We start from the raw sequence: 18,738 nt of genomic DNA, 5'->3' as shown, positions 1-18,738 counted from the left end.
TATGAGAAACACGGTATTCTAGGATCTATTCCCAACAAGCTGCACATCCCATTTATCTAGTTTAGCAGGCCTATAATCTTGAATCTGATTGCAACTGAGCTGTTGGGAAAAGGCATTGCGTTAGCTAATAAAATCAAAGTGAAGTATACACGAAGATACCTACCAGGACTTTCCACTCGCTTATAGTGATAGGGATTGATGCAAACTTCCTTCTGCTTTGAACCAAAGGGAAACTCACAGCATTCCAGTGGTTTAAGTTCATGATGGCTCTGCAGATCGGGCCAGCGCCACACACGGCAATAAATTACATGGGGCAGCCCTTTCCGATGGGACACCTGGAGTCTGCCATCCAGCGAACGGGGAATTGTGACACAGTTGCTGGGCTGACCTGGGCAACTCAATGCCTTCTCCAACTCTTCCATTGCTCCCTTTTTCTTCTTCAGTTTTTTTACTAGGGCATCAACAGCTTTCTCAGCCCATTTTTCCTCTTCGTCCCCTTGCTTCCATCCTAGCAGTCTTTTAACAGCTGGGCTTGTGAAGGAGAACAAGCTCGTCACGTTCATGGTGAGTGATCAAACGCTTGAGAACAGCAAATCCTTCAAGGGCTGCCCTACAACAGTCTTGGACAAATTTATATGATTCCTTTAATCTTCCTAACCCAGAGATCTTGGAAAGTTGAAACTAACATTCCAGCTTGTCAGATGTTCTTTCTTTAGCCTTTGGGATTCCAAATGTAAGTCAGGCACCTACAAAAGAGTAAAGTGGGAGAAGGCAAAGATCAGATCTCTTTCATACAAACAATCTGAAGAAGCCCAAATACTCTACCATTCTACTACCGTGGCAGAAGTCAGAATCTAACAGACCGCTATTGGGTTGTTACAGAACTTTATACCCGAGCAGAATTCAAACTACAGTGGTACCTCTACTTACAAATGACTCGACTTACGAATGTTTCTACTTACGAATGGAGCTCCGTCTGCCATCTTGGATGCTGTTTAGATAGGATTTTTTCTACTTACGAATTTTTAGATAGGGTTGCTTCGACTTACGAATTTTTTCTCCCAATTCATTCCTATGGGATTCAACTTGCATTTTTTCCGACTTACAAATGTGCATTCGAAACACATTAAATTCGTAAGTAGAGGTACCACTGTATAGGGAAGTTCTCAGAAGTTAGCATAGGAAGAGCCACTGCTTCAGCTGACTCATGAAGAAGACCAATTCCTCTTGAGAGATGAAAACTGCTTTGTGACATCCCCTTCACGAAACCACAATTAGTCAAGGTGGCACATTTAGTATAGAGAGAGTAGGATGCATTTCTCATCAGATTTCAAAGTCATTAAGCAGTTGAATTAATTAAGAGATCTTCACACAGCTGGTCAGCTGACTACTACAATACAGGACTTGGATGTGTTTTGTACTCGAGTCAGAACGCCAGAAGTAGTAAGTCAGCATTTTCTGAGTCACCAGAAAATTTACTACCTACATGGAAACTTTAAAATAAAAAGTTGATCAAGTTAACCACCTGCTTACAAAACCAGCAGAGACAGGACAGAACCTCAGAACAACACAATCAAGCATTATTTCTCAAAAGGGATTTCAGCAGATATGGTTGCCATGGCGTTTGTAAATATGGCGAGACAAGAACATGTCAAAACGGGTTTGCACAATTGGGAGGAACAACCTGAAAGGGTGCTCGATTCAGCGATCACCCTCAAAGGGCTGAGCATTTCAACCTGCCTTGCCCCCACCATCACATAAAGGCTGCTGCCCTGAAGACAGTGCTGGGAGGAATGTGTTGATGGAGGGTGGGGAATATCAGAATGGAGTGTATGTGGGGCTTCCCCTACCAGGAATCTGTGAGAACCTCTGTGTACCAGTCAGTGGGGCGGCACAGGCAGGGCAGCGTTGCTCACTTGCCTTCTAGACACACAGTGTTGGAGCTGGTTCCCAACAGGGTGGAGAGAGGTATACAGAGTTCAGCATGGTGGCACAGCCAATCCAATGCTTCTGCCCAGCCCACATCACATGAAGCAACCCTCCTCGCAACATCCTTTAATGGAAGACAGGTGGGCTACCGCACTGAGTTCTACTGCCTCTGTTGAAAGCATATTTTTAAATGGTGATTCTCTCTCCCCCCCCCCACTGCTATGGCTTGTTTATTTGTTGACTTTCATTATACACACACACTTACATGCTTTCTACCTTCTGTTACTTTTGAGATCCAAATATAAAAAAGATCAACAAAAGATGCTACATAGGTGTTTTGAAATAAACACTCAAGCACATTTCTGCCAAGTTTCTAGTTTCCAAGAATCACAAAGAGCCTCCTTGCTTCTGAGATTTTGCCAATACATTCCATTTTCCTTTCTGCCACTTTTAGTTTCTGCAATGCATCATTTCCTGTATTACTCTGAGCACAAAGTGGCCTTATCAGCCAGAAGTACAAACAACAGTTAACATGAGTTTGCATATGACACCTACTCCGTACTTTCCCAAATAAATGTACCCTTCTGAGAAATAGGCTTCTGTGCTTCTGGCAACCCAGCAACTTTTCAGCCTATGAATGTAAGTGTCTGTGCAAAAGGCAGGGCATTCAACATAAACCAGTTGAGTTCCTCCCCCCCCCCCAAAAAAAATACCTTGACCCAATTTTTGTCATCACCTGGTTTTGATCCCAATTAGCATCCACTGTTTTATACCTAGTGTGATAAAGCAGCTACTTTGAATATTAGGGATGTAGAGAGTGTTCCATTCTTCTTTGGAATCTGAATTTCAATCCTTTGGTTATCATGCAACAACAATGAAGTACGGTAACTCAGTGTAAGCAGTTTTAGCACATAAGTTATAACGACCAATTTCTCTACTTCTGTCTGGACACCAGATGCTTAAAACTCAAGCCTACGCCAACATCAAGCACCAAGGAAGGCCTTCTCCAAGCCCAATGTTCTAAGGTGAGGTGGTGGTGTGTGGGACCTGGCTGGCTGGGGAAGACCTGTTTGGTTGTGGCACCCTGCTAACAGAACTCTCCCTCCAGACAGAATCATCAGCCACCTACCAACATAAAAAGAAATAGGAATCATCATTTATCACTCAGATCCTGGGTGAAATCCATTGTTGGACAAAATCTGTCTGGACCCTCTAGAGCAGATGAGGGGAGGGGAGCTTGAGGTATTGAAAGGGAAAGTCAGTTCAACACATCCACCCACATAACTGGATATCAACCCTCCCCCCCCCCCACAACACTGTGCTAGAAACTCAGATATGCAAGCTAATCGCCAAATAGTGCCTTAAACCTGGGTTGCAGTCACCAGTACAGACTATCTGGTCGCTATTCCTCCCCCTCTTGGAAATAAGAATAGCAAATTAGAAATAAATAAATAATTTCATTTGTCTACAGTTTTGTAGTTTAAAAAGGGGGGAAATCTCAAAACAGTTTACAACATTTTAAAACATCAAATAAAACAACCCAGAATAAAACAGGGACAAGACTCAGACCAGCCTGCTGACTTCTTTTCTACCAGCCTATTAAGAGGCTAGTAAGCCAGCATTTCTATGCCAGATGAAGAATAGGGGAAAACCGATCTGTAATGGTTTTGCCAACTGTGGCATGAAGACTGCATCCTCTCACCCAAACACCTGCGGAGGGTTGCACAAAGAGCCATGGGTACATCCACGCCTTGCATTCGTGAGAAATATCTTATGAATTTCAGCACACTGGTGGAAAGGCAGCACAAACAATTACTTTTTCAAGAACAGAGTGCTGTAAGCTTCCAGAGTGCTCTTGCATTTCCACAAAGATCCATCACCACTCCCAACTGCGACTGTTACAAACACCTGTTTTTTTTAACGGCAGTTTTACACACACTGCGTGGGTGTTTTAAGATACACAAAAGCAGGATAACAGACGTTTCTGCCTATATTTAGATCTGCCTGGTCAGCTGTAATTGCATAATTTCATCAGGACCTTCTGCAACGGAAATACATCCATATTCATCACACAGGCATCAAAGGAAACATCTTTACAAGCCATATCCTTTTACAAACCAACACATGGTCTCATGCCACTCTCCCCAATTGTTGAATTCCTCCTTTAGGAAGGGCAGGGGATTTTATTCCTTTATCAATAGCGAAGTCATTTCCCCTTATGGTTAGAAGGACAAAAAAGGTGGGGCTTTTCTCACAGGTGAACAAAGCGGGTGGGGTGGGGAGTGGAGACAACCGAGAGAAGGGGGAACTGCTTTGCCACTAATGAAGTTTAGGCAAGAAAGAGAGCTCTTTGGGATCAACTTCACAAATGTGGTAGAAAGCGCTTTGGGAACTCAAACACATCTGGGGATGTTTTGCATTTATATTTTAGAAGCAGGTACAGTAAAGGTTTTGCTTCGTTCCTACATGTGGTCAAAAGCCATCGACTTTCCTCACGGAAAGGCAAGATCTCTTTGGTATGCACCGCATGGAGGCTCCCTATATGGCAGACAGCTGCCGCTTTGGTGTGGCTCAGGCATGCCCCATGAGGAGGCCAGCTGGAGTTAGTCAGCCATTCCTGGCAGAAGCATTATCTGTCAAGGTGTTTGTCTTTCCTTACAGCACAAATCTGCTGGCAAAAACATGGAAAAAAAATTACCTGAGCATTCCTGCCCAAGCAGTGTCTCTCAAAAAGGGTGTCCTTCATTCCTTTCCCCTCCCACAGCAGCTATGCACTACGGATTTTTCCCCCTCCTCAAGGAGTACGTGACCAGTCTGACAGGAGAGATATCTCACTACCTTAGGAAATTGTCACTTACAGAGGATTTCATAGTTGAATGGGCTGAAGAGCCTAGGTCTGCTGCAGATTTATTAATACCTGAATCCCTTAAGCAATTAAGAGTTCACTGTTCCAAATTAGAGATCAACTTGCCTTTTAAAAGTTCTGCATGGTACTTAAAATGAAGGCACAGAATCCATTTTTAAAAAATAAAAACAATGTGTTCAGCTGGTGTCAGTTGTCTGACATGTGAAAATGCTCCAATATCTATTCATTACCAAAAAAAAAAGGGAAAAAGTGGTATTCAGTTAAGTTTTAGTCACAGGCTCATGGAAATTAACAAACAAGGTGTAGGTCCATTTATTTCAGTGGGTCTGTTCTAAGACTTGATCAAATACCACCTTTCCTCTGTCACGTTATGTTCCTTACTTTAAATAAAGCTAAGCCAAATTCCAAAACGCAACCACACAGAGCAGGCTTCCTCAAACTCAGCCCTCCAGATGTTTTGAGACTACAATTCCCATCATCCCTGACCACTGGTCCTGCTAGCTAGGGATCATGGGAGTTGTAGTCCCAAAACATCTGGAGGGCAGAGTTTGAGGAAGCCTGACACAGAGAGATGCAAAAACCCTGGATATAATAGGTGACACTTAGTCAACTAAATGCAACAAGAACTGAAGCTATAACTGGTGCCTTTAGAAACCCAGAATACTTGGCAATTCTGATGAATGCTGTATATTGGGCTGCTTCATGCATCACAGGAAGTGAACCTGCGTTCACGGTTTGTTTTTCCCAAACAAGCCATCAGCAGCTTGTGATTTCTTCACAAGAAACAAAGCATGAGCACTGGTTCTCACATAACACTGAGCCAAGGCTCCTTGTTTCATCGACTGGACAGGGTGGAACAAAAATTGTAACCCATAAACCAGAGGTAGGAAACTTCCAGACTGCAGACCAATTGTGGGCCACTAGGGGGTCCAATTTGACCCGAGACCCATTTTCCCCAAACCATGCTCACCAGCTGACATCACTAGTGATGTCAGCTAATGGGTTAGGAGGACAGGTTTAACTTTAATTCTGCACTGGCTGTGTTTTGAAGCCCTCAAAATGCATTGTTCAGCTACATATGTTTTGGAGATATTCAAGTTCAGCTCTCATTACATGTTCCTTTGGCAACCTCCAAAAATAAGCTTTTTACAAACTGTGAAGTTGTGTTTGATAGCAGAAACTCCAAAGCCCATAATGGCATACTGTATTAGCCAAATACTGTACAAATAGGTACCATGCTCAATTTTGCCCCAATATATGCACTATTAGCCTATATATCAGAAGAAGCTGCAGCTTTTGAATATACATGCAAGTCCCGCTATCATTCGCTACCTCAAAATTCAGTTATCTACACAAAAAGAATTATGCCGAAACCTTGCTATATGCCCCATGGATTCATTTATCTGAAGAGCCAACTTCCTGGCTTCCTTGTTTCTTTGTGATTTGCTGGTCGGCAGCAGCCATTTTGGGGCAAAAACCAGGGAGGGGGGGGAGGGAGATTGGACAAATCAGTTTCCTCTTTTGGCTGCAGCCATTTTCAGGAAGAAACCATGGAGAGTGTGAGGAAAAAGAGCAGACAAATCCCACATTAGAAATATTTCCGTAGGAAATAATGGAGATGATGGACTCGTTACGCACATGCTCGCCTAAGAAAAGATTTCCAGAGAATGTGTTGTGTTCGTAAAGCGGGACATCTCTGTATAATTAGTCAGAAATGTGTAGAAATTTTATAAAGTTAATTCCATAATAGAATGCCATTTTACCTTGCAGTTTCTTCAAGACGGGGTGGAAAACATGCAGTTATTTGACTTGGGGAGTCTCTAGATCAGAATTCTTTCCATGCAGAGTTTGTGAGATGCCCGTTGGCATGCTTAACCCAGATTTCTCTACCCTAAACCATGTTCACTTAAACCAAGGAATAGAGTTGCATTTTGGAAGCCTAGGAGTTTTCTTTCGCTCAACACAGAAAACGAAACAAGCTGTAACTTGTGGATTCTCCTCATTAATCAAATTTGCAAAAACAAGTCATCCAACTTAGATTTGGAACTCTTGCAGATCTAGGAATATACAGTACAAAGTTTCCTCATACACTGCTAGTGTGAGAAACTCGTAAACAGAAGTGAAAACACTTGTCTAAGATATTTGATAGAAACTGCCTCTTCCCCAATTTTCTTTCATGAACATGCAGCTGCCTTTTGCTTTAAGTAGCGTACTGCAGTATATCTGATTTATAAAGGCTATGTTTAGGCATGTACACTTATGCTGAATTTGTTGCTAGTTCATGCAAATCGACTACCTAACTGGAGTTTCTCCCTGACCCCCAGGGAAGTGCATTAAATTCAAGTTTTGCAACAGGGTGAAAGTTAAGCATGTGAACATATGCAGCACAACTTAATCTGTTTAAATACCAGAGGGAAGATGTGAAATAACACAGGGGAGGAGTCATTTTAAAAAAAATTATAACATTGTAGTACCAGTAACCTAACTGTACACAAATCTATTGATTCTGGAATATTGTGTAACATTTGATCATGGAAAAAAATTCAACTCAGCTAACGTTCACCCCAATTACGGTACATATTTAAGACAACCTCTAGTTTTACTGAGCTACCCTAGTATGCCTCAATCGTAAAAGTTGTCATGACAGCTGACAGTTCAAGTTACACATTCTGAGAAAGCCATTTTAAATATTTGGCCTTTTGTGAAATTTTTACACACCAAAGAAAGCTTACACTGTACTCCTAAAGCTTTCAGCTGGTTTAACCACAAAAGGTGCTCAAAGTTATAAATAAGTTATAAATGAGATCTTCAAAGTCTACCACCGTAGAAGTATTATCAACTTTTAAAGCAGGGGCTTTTAATTTCTATCCTGAAGGATTAGGACGGACTACAGTTATATTACACAAGATACAATAAAGCCCACATCCTTAAATGCGTAACAATGAGCACCAAGGCCAGGCCTGCCTTAAAGGTCTTGAAAACATCTCCAGGTAGAAATAGTTCACAGCTGTCCCAACAGCCATCAAGACCGCCATACTATTCACTCTTCTTTCTAAACCTGTCATATGGTTGCAAGATTCAGTTTCCTCCGCTCTGAGAAATCACAAGGGAATATCGGGGAGGATGAAATATAACATATGTCGTGCTCAAGTGATTTAAAATGTTTTAAAATAGGACTGCATTGTTTCATTTATTGTTTTTCTTCCCATCCTTTCTTCATATTGTGCATGATTTCGCTACCCCACCCTATTTTATCCTCACAAGAATCCTGAAAGGTAGGTTCAGCCAAGCGGTGGTGACTGGGCCAAGGTCATGGCCAAGTTGGGATTCAAACTCTGTGTTCCTCATCCTTGTCTATCACTAAACAACTCTACAACATTGACAACATTTGATTAAAGACTGATCACCATGCCAATCACTCAAATCTACTAAGGAGGTGCATCAGATTACTCAGGCACATTTTTACAATACAGCAACAACAACTGCCATCTGAAGAGTTCCATCATCTCTTACACACTACATCTAAAAACAACAGAATAGGATCCAGAACTATTGTCCTCATTCATATTCATGTTTAAAACTCAACCACCCAACAAAGACTTCTTTGTCTGGGTGACAGACCTGGTTTATAAATATTCAAACAAAATGAAAGGTGCAGGCTTTGAAACACAACAGGAGATACCACTGCAGACACGGGCGGGGGGGGGGGGTATCTGCAACTCACCAGCAGAAGCTGGTGATATCTGCTTGGTACCAATTCAAGCCGCTGAGTCCTTAACAGGCATTCTAGGCAGAACATACATTTGTAGTCTAGTCTCAGTTCGTGCCAGGTACTGGGACAGAGTTTGGGGAAACAAAATGGCTGCAGCCTTCGCAACATCTGTACTGAAAAGGACTCCTCCCTGGGCTTTCAAAACAGAAGCCTCAATGAATCTAAGACTACTCCAAAATTGTACAATGTTCAAGGAAAATGAACATTATACCCACCATTACCAGTGATATATGGCATTACGTTTTATACAAAGTCTTTTTTTTTTATTCATAAAATTGGCAACACAATGAATGAACACAACACAACGAATGAACACAACACAACAGGGCAACTGGAATGGAAAAGATACCAGTCAAGACTAAAATCAGAGTTGTAATATCACTTTTGAGGCGACTATAACTGGAGACACAGGTGTTCAAGCATAACAAAATTAGTACGTTAACCACTGTCTTTGCCTGAAAATGTAAATAATGTGAAGAACTGTATGCAATGGAAAGAACTGTATGCAACTGTATGACTACTCATCTCTTAAAATTCCGATAAAACTAATATCCAAATATCCATATTTAAATGTTTTAAGCCAGGCAGGCAGAGCAATCCTAACACAGGTGAATCAGTTGCCGGTCCCAAGACATACTGGCCACGACAAAAGGAAGAGGTGGGGGGGAGGGGGAGAAATGTTTTTGCTGAACCAGTTCCAGGCTTGTAGAACTGAAAGTCCCAGACTGGGCCCCACTCAAAGGGATGAAACAGCTTTGGATCCAGCAGATCAATGGCTGCCTCTGCTCTATCCCCCCCCCTCATAATGCCCCTTTTGGGGTGGGGACTACGTTTGTTACTGCCAGCAGAAAGACTGCCAGTGATAGATAAACAACTGCCTACACTTCTTACTGCTTACAGGCACAGACTCTGTATGGATAAATAGGATAACATTTGGAATGAGTTTATACAAAATGTAGTAGGCTATTAAAATTTGCATAAGCGCTAGGACAATACCAATTTATACAAGAATGTATGGGAATATCATATATTGCTCTCTCCTTTTTTTTGCATATCTTCGCTTTTATCTTTGTTGTTGTTTTTCTCCCTCTCACTTTTCCTTCTTTTTTTGTATCACTTTATTTCTTTTAACTGAAATCACCTTAATAAAATTTAATTTTTTAAAAAAATGCCTGCACTTCTCGCACCTACACCAGGAGGCAAAGATCAGGGGCTTAGGACAGTTTTGCTTATTGATCCCCCACCCACCCATATCAAATGCTTTTGTTCAGCTGCTTTTTTGGAGGCGGGGGGGGAATGAGATAATTTATACAACATGAGAAATTTAACATGGTACATATTTAGTAAAACAAAACAAATACGTTAAATCAAAATTTTAATTGATTTAGGGCAGCCGGATATTTTCCATGAAGTTTCCAAATTCAAGATTTCCCAGAAAACCCACAACTCTTCCGCCTCTCTCCCGCTACTCAGTTCATAGGACTTGCCCAACCATCACTTCTTCCCTTCTTAACTGGATTTCATTTTATATCCCTGGCTTTGAATGAAGTCGCATCTAACTCATATTGCACCAGGTGTTACAAAAAAACCCCACAACCAATAACTTATTTGAAGCACTGACCCACTGTATCCCCAAGTAAAACTACCCTGGCTATTTTCTGAGTGCATAAGAATGTCATCTGTACAGTCTTTTTGTTCAGGAGAACGAAACTCTTGAGGAAATAGCTTTTTCCATTTTGTAGCAGAATTCAGCAACACCAATTGGCTGAGGGAGGTGATGAGACCAAGAAGCTTCCCCCTGGAGTAGATTTCTCCTTAAATATAAAGGTGCCAACTGTATTTATGCATTAAGAATTCAACCCCCCCCCCCCGAAAGCCAGATAAAACATGTGAACTGGGAATGTGGATGGGAAGAACAGGGAAACAAGGACTAGGTCAGGATTGGGACTAGAACAATATCTGTTCTTTTCAAACTGAAAGCCAGGCTCACACCACAGGAGAGAAAACTGTGCCAGTGTCTGACTTGAGATGTGTCTGTATGAAACCCAATTTGCCAAGCACACTTTCAGACATGATAATCAAAGCTGTTAAGTTCCCAAGCCTTGAGCAAGTCACCAAGGAGATGCTAGGAAGTTTGAATTGAGCAGGTTCACACCACATTCAAGTCACAAAGTTACTGTGCAGCCATGGTGCAATTTGTAGTTTTATGGTCTCTTACATGATTTGTTACCCATCTCCATAAATGTTATCCGTATAAAGGAATATAACCAAGATTTGCAGAAAGCTGCATTAAGATTTGTATCTCAGTTCTTTCCTAAACAGATTGAATGCATACTTTTAGACAAACAATACTAAAATACTGTTTTCTATTTTTCAGCTGAATTTTTTTTTCATGGAAATTTGGAGGTACTATTATTCCTTTATTTGCCAAAATTCCTTTTGCTAACATTTATCCAAATCTTCATCTTTACCCCTACAGCCCCAATACATTTTGCTCTGAAAAACAGTCATTGTTTTGTTGCACAGTATGACTTGGATACCATAGCTAGATGGATGGCAGTGTATTTTGGAAAGACTGTTGCTCCAACAGCATTTTCTTCCCTTCCAATCTCATAACTGTTTGATCTGGAAGCATGATTGGGCATGTACCTACCAGAAATAGGGCTACTGGAAGAAGGTGTTGTCACACTCTATTCAGCAAAATCATTTCCTGCATCAGTCCAAGCTGAAACGCACATTGTCCCTCGTCCCAATTCAAGTGTATTTATGGGCCCTGAACATTCCAAAAACTTTCTACCAATCAAACCTTCTATTTTCCAGCTCCAATAATAAGTTGATTTGTAGCGGCCAACACTGTTGTGACCTAAGTCTTGTTTGTTCAGCACAAAAGAAAGCCCAGTTGGTCTGCTGGATCCAAGATCCCAACAGTGCCAAGGACTGCAGCTTGCATACAAAAGTACAGCACATGCAATTTACTTTTTTCTTGTTGTTATTTGATACTCAAAAGCAGGATCTGTAGTTTCTGCAGCACCATGACTGCCAGGGAGCTTGCTGCATTCACAATCTGGATTAACTGCAAAGTGTTTGCTTGCAGACAAAGCAGCTTTCATTAGCCTCCTCACATCTGTATCCCACCCATGCCCCCAAGCAGCATTTCTGCTATACAACTCTTGAGAGTTCAACTGGGTTGAATGGCGATTTTTTGCTGGACTGTCAGTACAAAGACATAATGCCAATTGGCAATGATAATTTGGTGGCCTGCTACAAAGCGGTATATCAGGATAAGCCAGCTTTTAATTTATTTTAGAAAATTTGTAGTTTAATTTTATTTACATTGTTTAGTTAGCATGGGGGGGTTCCCCCCTGTGGTAGTCTGTTCTTCAATAAGCTCCCTTACCAATTTAAGTTTTATGCGAACATAATACACGCTTACTTGCAAAGACAAACAGGGATCTCAATTATTTACTTCTAAATATTCACCTCTGTATTACTCACAAAAGAAGAATATGGGTGTTGGAGTTCCAACACTTGCTTTCATAATATATTTAATTATGATGACTAACAAGCTCACAGGCTGACCCCCCTCATTTCACCCTGATGTATCATTTTGCATTTCACTGCTGTAAGTCAATTTGAGATCTACAGCAGGTTGGAAAGGCTAGTAATGATGCTCTCTGCAGTCTCCAGGGAGTCCACATTATACACAGCTTACATTATTTATAAAGCCTAGATGATGTGTCCATTAGCCTTGCAGGATTACACACCAAGAGATACCACTTACACTTGACAGTACTGACTGCTGCTGCATTGCCAGCACAGCTTAATTCAAATTTACCTACTCCCTAAGCTGATCTTTCCTTCTGTTTACATACATTAAGGTGGATTGCTGTGAGAAATTTGTTTGGAAATAATCACTGCCACGTTAGGTTCATGCTTTGATTCTCAGAACAAACCAGACTTTACACATAAAAGCTCTTTTGAGCTTCTCTCTGTCTGCTATGCAGCAGTATGCAAGTGTGAAAGGAAGAAATGTGTTTTAAAAAGCACATTTAAAATATATTAATGGCCTTGCAGCAACATAGATTTACAATCACAATTTCAATTTGTTGTCACCTGTGAACATATACTTCCTTCCTCCACCTACCACTATCCTTTAAAGTTGAATACATTTTAGGGAATAGCTTTTCCCATGTTTAATCTCTCCTTCCCATAGAGAAACAAGGGGAAAGCCACATTGTCAGTTCCATAACACTGGGGGGAGGGAGAGGGGTGTGAGAATTAACACCCACCCTCTCTCTCTGCAATCTTTGCTACTAATGTCTTAAAACAAGAGAGGGAGAATGGGTTTGTGTATGTGTTTATCTTCAGGAGGGGTGTGTATAAGTTTAAGAGGGTGGTGAAAAGACACGGCTTTCCTCCTGTCCCTGTCAGTTTTACAAGAATACAGAGGGAGGAAATGATGGTGCAGTGATATGGGACAAATGATGCTTGTGGGATTGCATCCGTCTATTCACAGGGCAGTATAGGATAGCATCTGGTATAAGCAGGTGGGGATATGTTTTCTCCCACTCCAGCGCCAAGGGCTGCAGTGACATTTGAAACAGGAAAGCCATAATTTGTGAATAGTGGCAGATGTGCATTAACTGAAGGGATGGGGAAAGGCCGAACGATAAACAAAGGTGTCTTAATATTTTCCCTATCTTTCTCCTGCGGAACTTTAAAATGTGCGATTGCAGCCGTAAGAGGTTTTCGCCATCAGTGCTATTATCTAGAATCTATATTGCCTTCTCTCTCAACACTGCTCAGAAGTGTTTTTGAGTCATCAGATCATCAAGGATATACACTAAAAACCACAACTAGAGAGAGGGACAATGCAGAACAGAACTGTATTTGATTACATTTTGGGGAGCGAAGGGGTCATAATTAAAGCAAGGACAAATCACTACCCTTGTAACCTGATCTGGCCTTGAACTGAAGTGATCTTATCTGGGGAGGTGACTAGGAAGCACTGCAAGGCTCTTTGAGCTTCTGGAGACCCTGTTTGTGCCTTGAAAACAGAAGGTCCAAGTATTATAGTTAGCAAGTAGGATAAGCATTTCCAGAAGCTTTTTTTTAAACAGAGAACAGAACTGAGTTGTCTCTCAGTCCTCAGCAGTGATCTTCAATCTGTTTCTGGGTGTAATGCGCACAATGAGAGTTAATCATGTCTTGTGGCAAACAAATTTATTATGGCCCATGTTTTATGAGCTTATGAGTCCAGAGAAGCTTAATAAACTTGTTTGCCTCCAAAGTGTCATAAGACTGATCATTTCTGCTGCAAGAGACAAACACAATGAAAAATAAGCATCTAATAAGTACGGTACTGTATAATGTAGCAACCGTCTGGAAGAATATAATCGTTTGTTACTCCCCAGCAGGCAAACAGCAAATATTTTGGAAAGAGATTATTTGTAGCTATAGTAAAGTTCCAGTTTCAAAACAGTTATACAAACAAGAAGTCACACATGCAAACTGCAGAGCAAGACCATTAGGTGAGACACAACTTTTGCAAGTGTTTTTGCTAAATTCAAGTGTGAACTATAGTTATACAGTACAGTTAACTTAAGAATGTATCTGTCCATCTTTTAAATCCTAGACCTGAGAAGGCACCCTGGGACCCATTTGGGAACATGAATTTTCACCATTAAACACTTTTCCTAAGCACTGCTTAGGAGCCTTTCAGTCATAAGTGGTTGGTACTGGAATATATACAGGGGGGAAATGCGTATTAATTTTGGTCTCCACGAAGTAACTCACACATTATGTGTATACATGCGCTACAGTGAAGATCAGTTGCTTCCTGAAGCATGAAGCCACTCCTCAAATTAAAGCAGCCATTCATATTCATACCGTGTATGAAGAACTGCTAAGCCAGCCCACACACAGCTTCATCAACTATTAACAAAGGGCCAGAAATTGCTGCCCCCGGTTTTGGCATAGCTTCTCTTCCCACCAATTCCCAGAAAGGTTGCTGGAATATAATGAGCCAACTATTTTCGGGCGGGGGCGGGGGAGGGGGAGGAAGTCACCCCCAGATTTCACCGAGCCATCCCTGCCACCCCGGTTCGATAGAGGCTTGGAAAAATAACATTTCAGAAGGGGGAGTTCTAGGGCACAGATGCCTCCTATTAAGTCTGAGAAAGATGGCTCAGTAACATCACCCTCACACCGGGGGGGGGGAGCATTAGACAGCCACAGAGAGAAGAGTAAATCTATTGTGTTGGTTTCCCTGAACCGCACAACTCTGGCCTCATCCTGCCGCCCGGGAGAGAAGTCGCGTCTCATGCGCGCAGGCGAAGAAGCCGTGGCAAGTTTCCCCCGACTTGGCTCCGAGCACAAAAGGGGCCCGGACGCCTGGGGAAACCTCCGCGCAGCCGGGAACAAGGGCTCTTGTCTTCTACTGCATTTCTTCTCCCTCCCTGGCTCGGGACGGAGAGGAAGCGGGACCCGCTCCTGGCGTGTCTCCTTCGCTCCCCCAGAGCCACCCCGACGGTCTCCATGCAGACTCTCAGGAAACAAGGGAAGATCGGGAGGAGGGGAGGAAGGAGGTTGGCCCGACGGGACACTTTTTAAGACAACGAAGTTTTAAGAAGGGGGGGGACCCCACCGTGGCTTCGGCCCCCGTCGGCCCCACGGCTAACTACAGCCGCCATCATGATGGGAACGAAGCCTCTCTCTCTCTCTCCCTTTCCCTTTCCCTCCCAGGCAGCCAGACACGCGCGCCGCCAGTCCTTGCCACCTCGCCGCCCTTTCGGCTGCACGGCGAGGAAGGAGAAGGCGAAGCAGCCTTGTTGTCCTTGGAGAACCAAGAAGATCCCCAAACCAGGAGGCCGACGCTTGGGGTGGAGGGGAGTTGCTGGATGCAGGCAGGACTCTGGGCAGGAAGGAGAAGGCAGAGAGAGTAAGGGAGTTTTTCTTACCGGCTCTCGGTGGGGCGAGCAGGAGGAGGGAGACGGGAAAAGAGCGTGCAAACGAGCCACCCGCCGCCGCCGCTGGGCCGATGAGCGAAGTCCCGCTCTGCTTTTGGGGTTTTTTGCCTTTGCCGCCCCCCTTCTCTCCTCCTTTGCCGCTCCCGCTTCCAGCGCCGCCGCCGCCAAGCAGCCGTGCGCTCGCTCTGCTGCTGCGCCTGGATTGATCTGGTCTCACTGGCGTCAGAGAGTCGGAGCCACCCAGCCTCCACTTACCCCGCTGCCAATATGCAACATACATATATACACACACACACTCGCTCACACACAGACGCGTGCGCGCGCTCGCTCACTCTCCAGGCCAAGTTAGGGATCCTCTCCAAATGCCCGCCCCCGCTCCTATGAGGAAGGCACCGCTGGCTTGGCTGCAGAAACCCAGCCTCTCGCTTCTTTCCTCTTGTCTTTTTCCTGCCCACCCCCCTCGCTCCTTCCCTCTTTCTCTCCCTCTCCCCCACATCCCGCCCCCAAGGAGGATTCTCGGCCGCGGCTGGGACGGGCGGGCGGGCGGCCTGCGGCGGGGTTGGAGCTCCGTCAGAGACCATCGGCGGAGGGTGGCGAGCAGAGCAGGGCAAGGCTTTCATGTTGTCGCTTCTAGCTCCCTGTCGCTTCCGCGCGGGTTAGGCGGCCATCCGCAGAGCTGCAGCCTCGTCCCTCCGAGAGCAACAGGTCCCGAGGCTCTGGAAACAAGCGGTTGTTGTGCCAGTGTAGCCCAGAAGCCCCTGTTCTGAACACAGTTATATCTGCAAGGTATCGGAGAGGCTTTATGAAAGCATATTTTGAGAGAAAAGACCCCCCAAAGACACATCTTTAAATGCATATACAATTTGTGTGTGGACTTTGATCCCTTTTGTCCATCACTAGGCATTCAAGCCCTAGGATGTTTTCTGTTCCAGCAAATTCTCCGGACAACATGTTATTTTGGATAGCCCTACACATTACAATTGTTGAAAATCCTGGTGGTTCCTCAAGAACCAGTGCAAGACATGGCCATCTTGCAAACAAGGTGTAGATGTAAACACATCTTTAAGCACAGTGTACACATGGCTGGGAAGCTTCCCAAATGTGTACATTTCCCCATCAGCCCGAAAACCTCCACTCCCCTAAGTCTGATTTTAGTAGTGGACCATATTGAATTTTCTCCTCGTTTAAGTGAGAACACAAGATCTATATGCCAGGGTACCCACACCAAGAATGAGTCAAATTCTGAGTTTGAATTACTTGGAATTTGGGCACTGAAAAAGCTCAGCTTACTAGATAACTCTCAGATAAAGGTAAAGGGACCCCTGACCATTAGGTCCAGTCGTGACCGACTCTGGGGTTGCGCGCTCATCTCGCATTATTGGCCGAGGGAGCCGGCGTATAGCTTCCAGGTCATGTGGCCAGCATGACAAAGCCGCTTCTGGCAAACCAGAGCAGCACATGGAAACGCGTTTACCTTCCCGCTGTAGCGGTTCCTATTTATCTACTTGCATTTTGAAGTGCTTTCGAACTGCTAGGTTGGCAGGAGCTGGGACCAAGCAACGGGAGCTCACCCCGTCACAGGGATTCGAACCGCCGACCTTCTGATCAGCAAGCCCTAGGCTCAGTGGTTTAACCACAGCGCCACCTGGGTCCCACCAACTCTCAGATAGGTTTTTACAAATTTGTTCCAGTGAGAGATCCATTTGTGCTTTAGCTAGGGTTGAAAACTGCTTTGAAAGTCCTCTCATTTACTATTGTCACAACCATGAGGCCAAGTTATACTGAGGCTCTCAGAGAGTTTAATTGGCCAAGGAAGGATTTTAACTTGGGGCTCGCATAGCATGCTATCTACTACCACTTGCAAACATGCCATTCAACAACCCCTACTACCGGTAAGAAAAAAATTAAAATCAAGGAGAGTCGAAGATGATGATAGAAACAAAACCATGCACATCCCTAAAGACAGCCTGGTGGTTGGAAATAGCTCAAAACGTGTGGATTCAAGATGTGCTTCTGATATGTAAAGGCTGGAAGGGACAAAGAAGAAGGGACATACCGGTACATTAAGTGGGCCACTGAATAAAACAGTACACAAAGCAAAGACTTTATTATCCACCTCACTGCCTTTTTCAGTGTGTGGACCTGCGAAGGAAGCTTTTGAATCTATCCTTCCTGGACCTAACACATTTTGATCTGAAAAACTTTTCCTCTAGTGATATGGGGTTTGGGGATTGCTTGAAATTATATAGTCATGAAGGAGAGGCAGTATAAAGGTAAAGGTAAATATACCCCTGACCATTAGGTCCAGTCGCGGACGACTAGGGTTGTGGCGCTAATCTCGCTATAGGCCAAGGGAGCCTGCGTTTGTTCGCAGACAGCTTCCGGGTCATGTGGCCAGCATGACTAAGCCACTTCTGGCAAACCAGAGCAGTACACGGAAACGCCCTTTACCTTCCCACCAGAGCGGTACCTATTTATCTACTTGCACTTTGACGTGCTTTCGAACTGCTAGGTGGGCAGCGCAGGAGCTGGGACCGAGCAATGGGAGCTCACCCTGTAGCAGGGATTCGAACCGCCGACCTGATTGGCAAGCCCTAGGCTCTGTGGTTTAGACCACAGCGCCACCCGCGACTATACATGTGCTCAAAGACACCCCTATGTTCCAGGGCTAAAGCTGCAGTCCTAATTCCACTTATCTGGGTGAAAGCCTCACTGAGATCAATAGGACTTAACATCTGAGTAGACACAGTAAGTCCTGATATTAAAAACAGATCCTAAACTAGACTGAAATTAGTATGAGGGCCAAAGTACGTTAAATGTGCTGTCACATACATGCACATGTGTAAGTAACACCCATTATCTGATACAGATTAGAACTGCCATGCACTTTTCCCAACCAGGGGAATTGCGTCCCCAATAGTGTGGGAGAGGGGGGCTGCCTCCGCCTCTCTGATGCTTCTGCCCCGGAGCTGCAGGTGATTGCTGCATCAGAGAGACTGCCCCTGCCTCTCCAAGGCTTCTGTCCCCTTGTCAGAATTGACCCGGGGGTCAAGCTGTCACTGGCTGATGGCTGAGCCCTCCCTCTCCCTCTTGGCTGGCCTAGTAGCGGCGGCCCTAAAAGAAAGGAGCCGCTGCTGCTGCAGCCCCAGCTCCAAAGCCCGGGTGAGCTTCCCTCGATATGGGAAATGTAGTGGGGGTGCCTG

General features: G+C 44.0%; 1 protein-coding gene across 1 annotated transcript in view; it reads right to left on the bottom strand.

The window, feature by feature from the left end:
- The window catches only part of SMAD1 (SMAD family member 1), a 42,670-nt gene extending 26,788 nt beyond the window's left edge, over positions 1–15,882 (bottom strand). The window contains exons 1-2 of the mRNA XM_035111632.2: positions 15,527–15,882; positions 164–746 (exon numbers count right to left, since the gene is read on the bottom strand). Coding sequence (XP_034967523.1) covers positions 164–563 — 400 coding nt within the window. The 5' untranslated portion in view covers positions 564–746; positions 15,527–15,882. The remainder of the gene's footprint in view (positions 1–163; positions 747–15,526) is intronic.
- Positions 15,883–18,738: the final 2,856 nt, after the last annotated feature.

Source organism: Zootoca vivipara, chromosome 9 (assembly GCF_963506605.1).
Source record: "Zootoca vivipara chromosome 9, rZooViv1.1, whole genome shotgun sequence".
Taxonomy (NCBI): Eukaryota; Metazoa; Chordata; class Lepidosauria; order Squamata; family Lacertidae; genus Zootoca; species Zootoca vivipara.
This window is presented reverse-complemented; position numbering and strand designations above follow the sequence as displayed.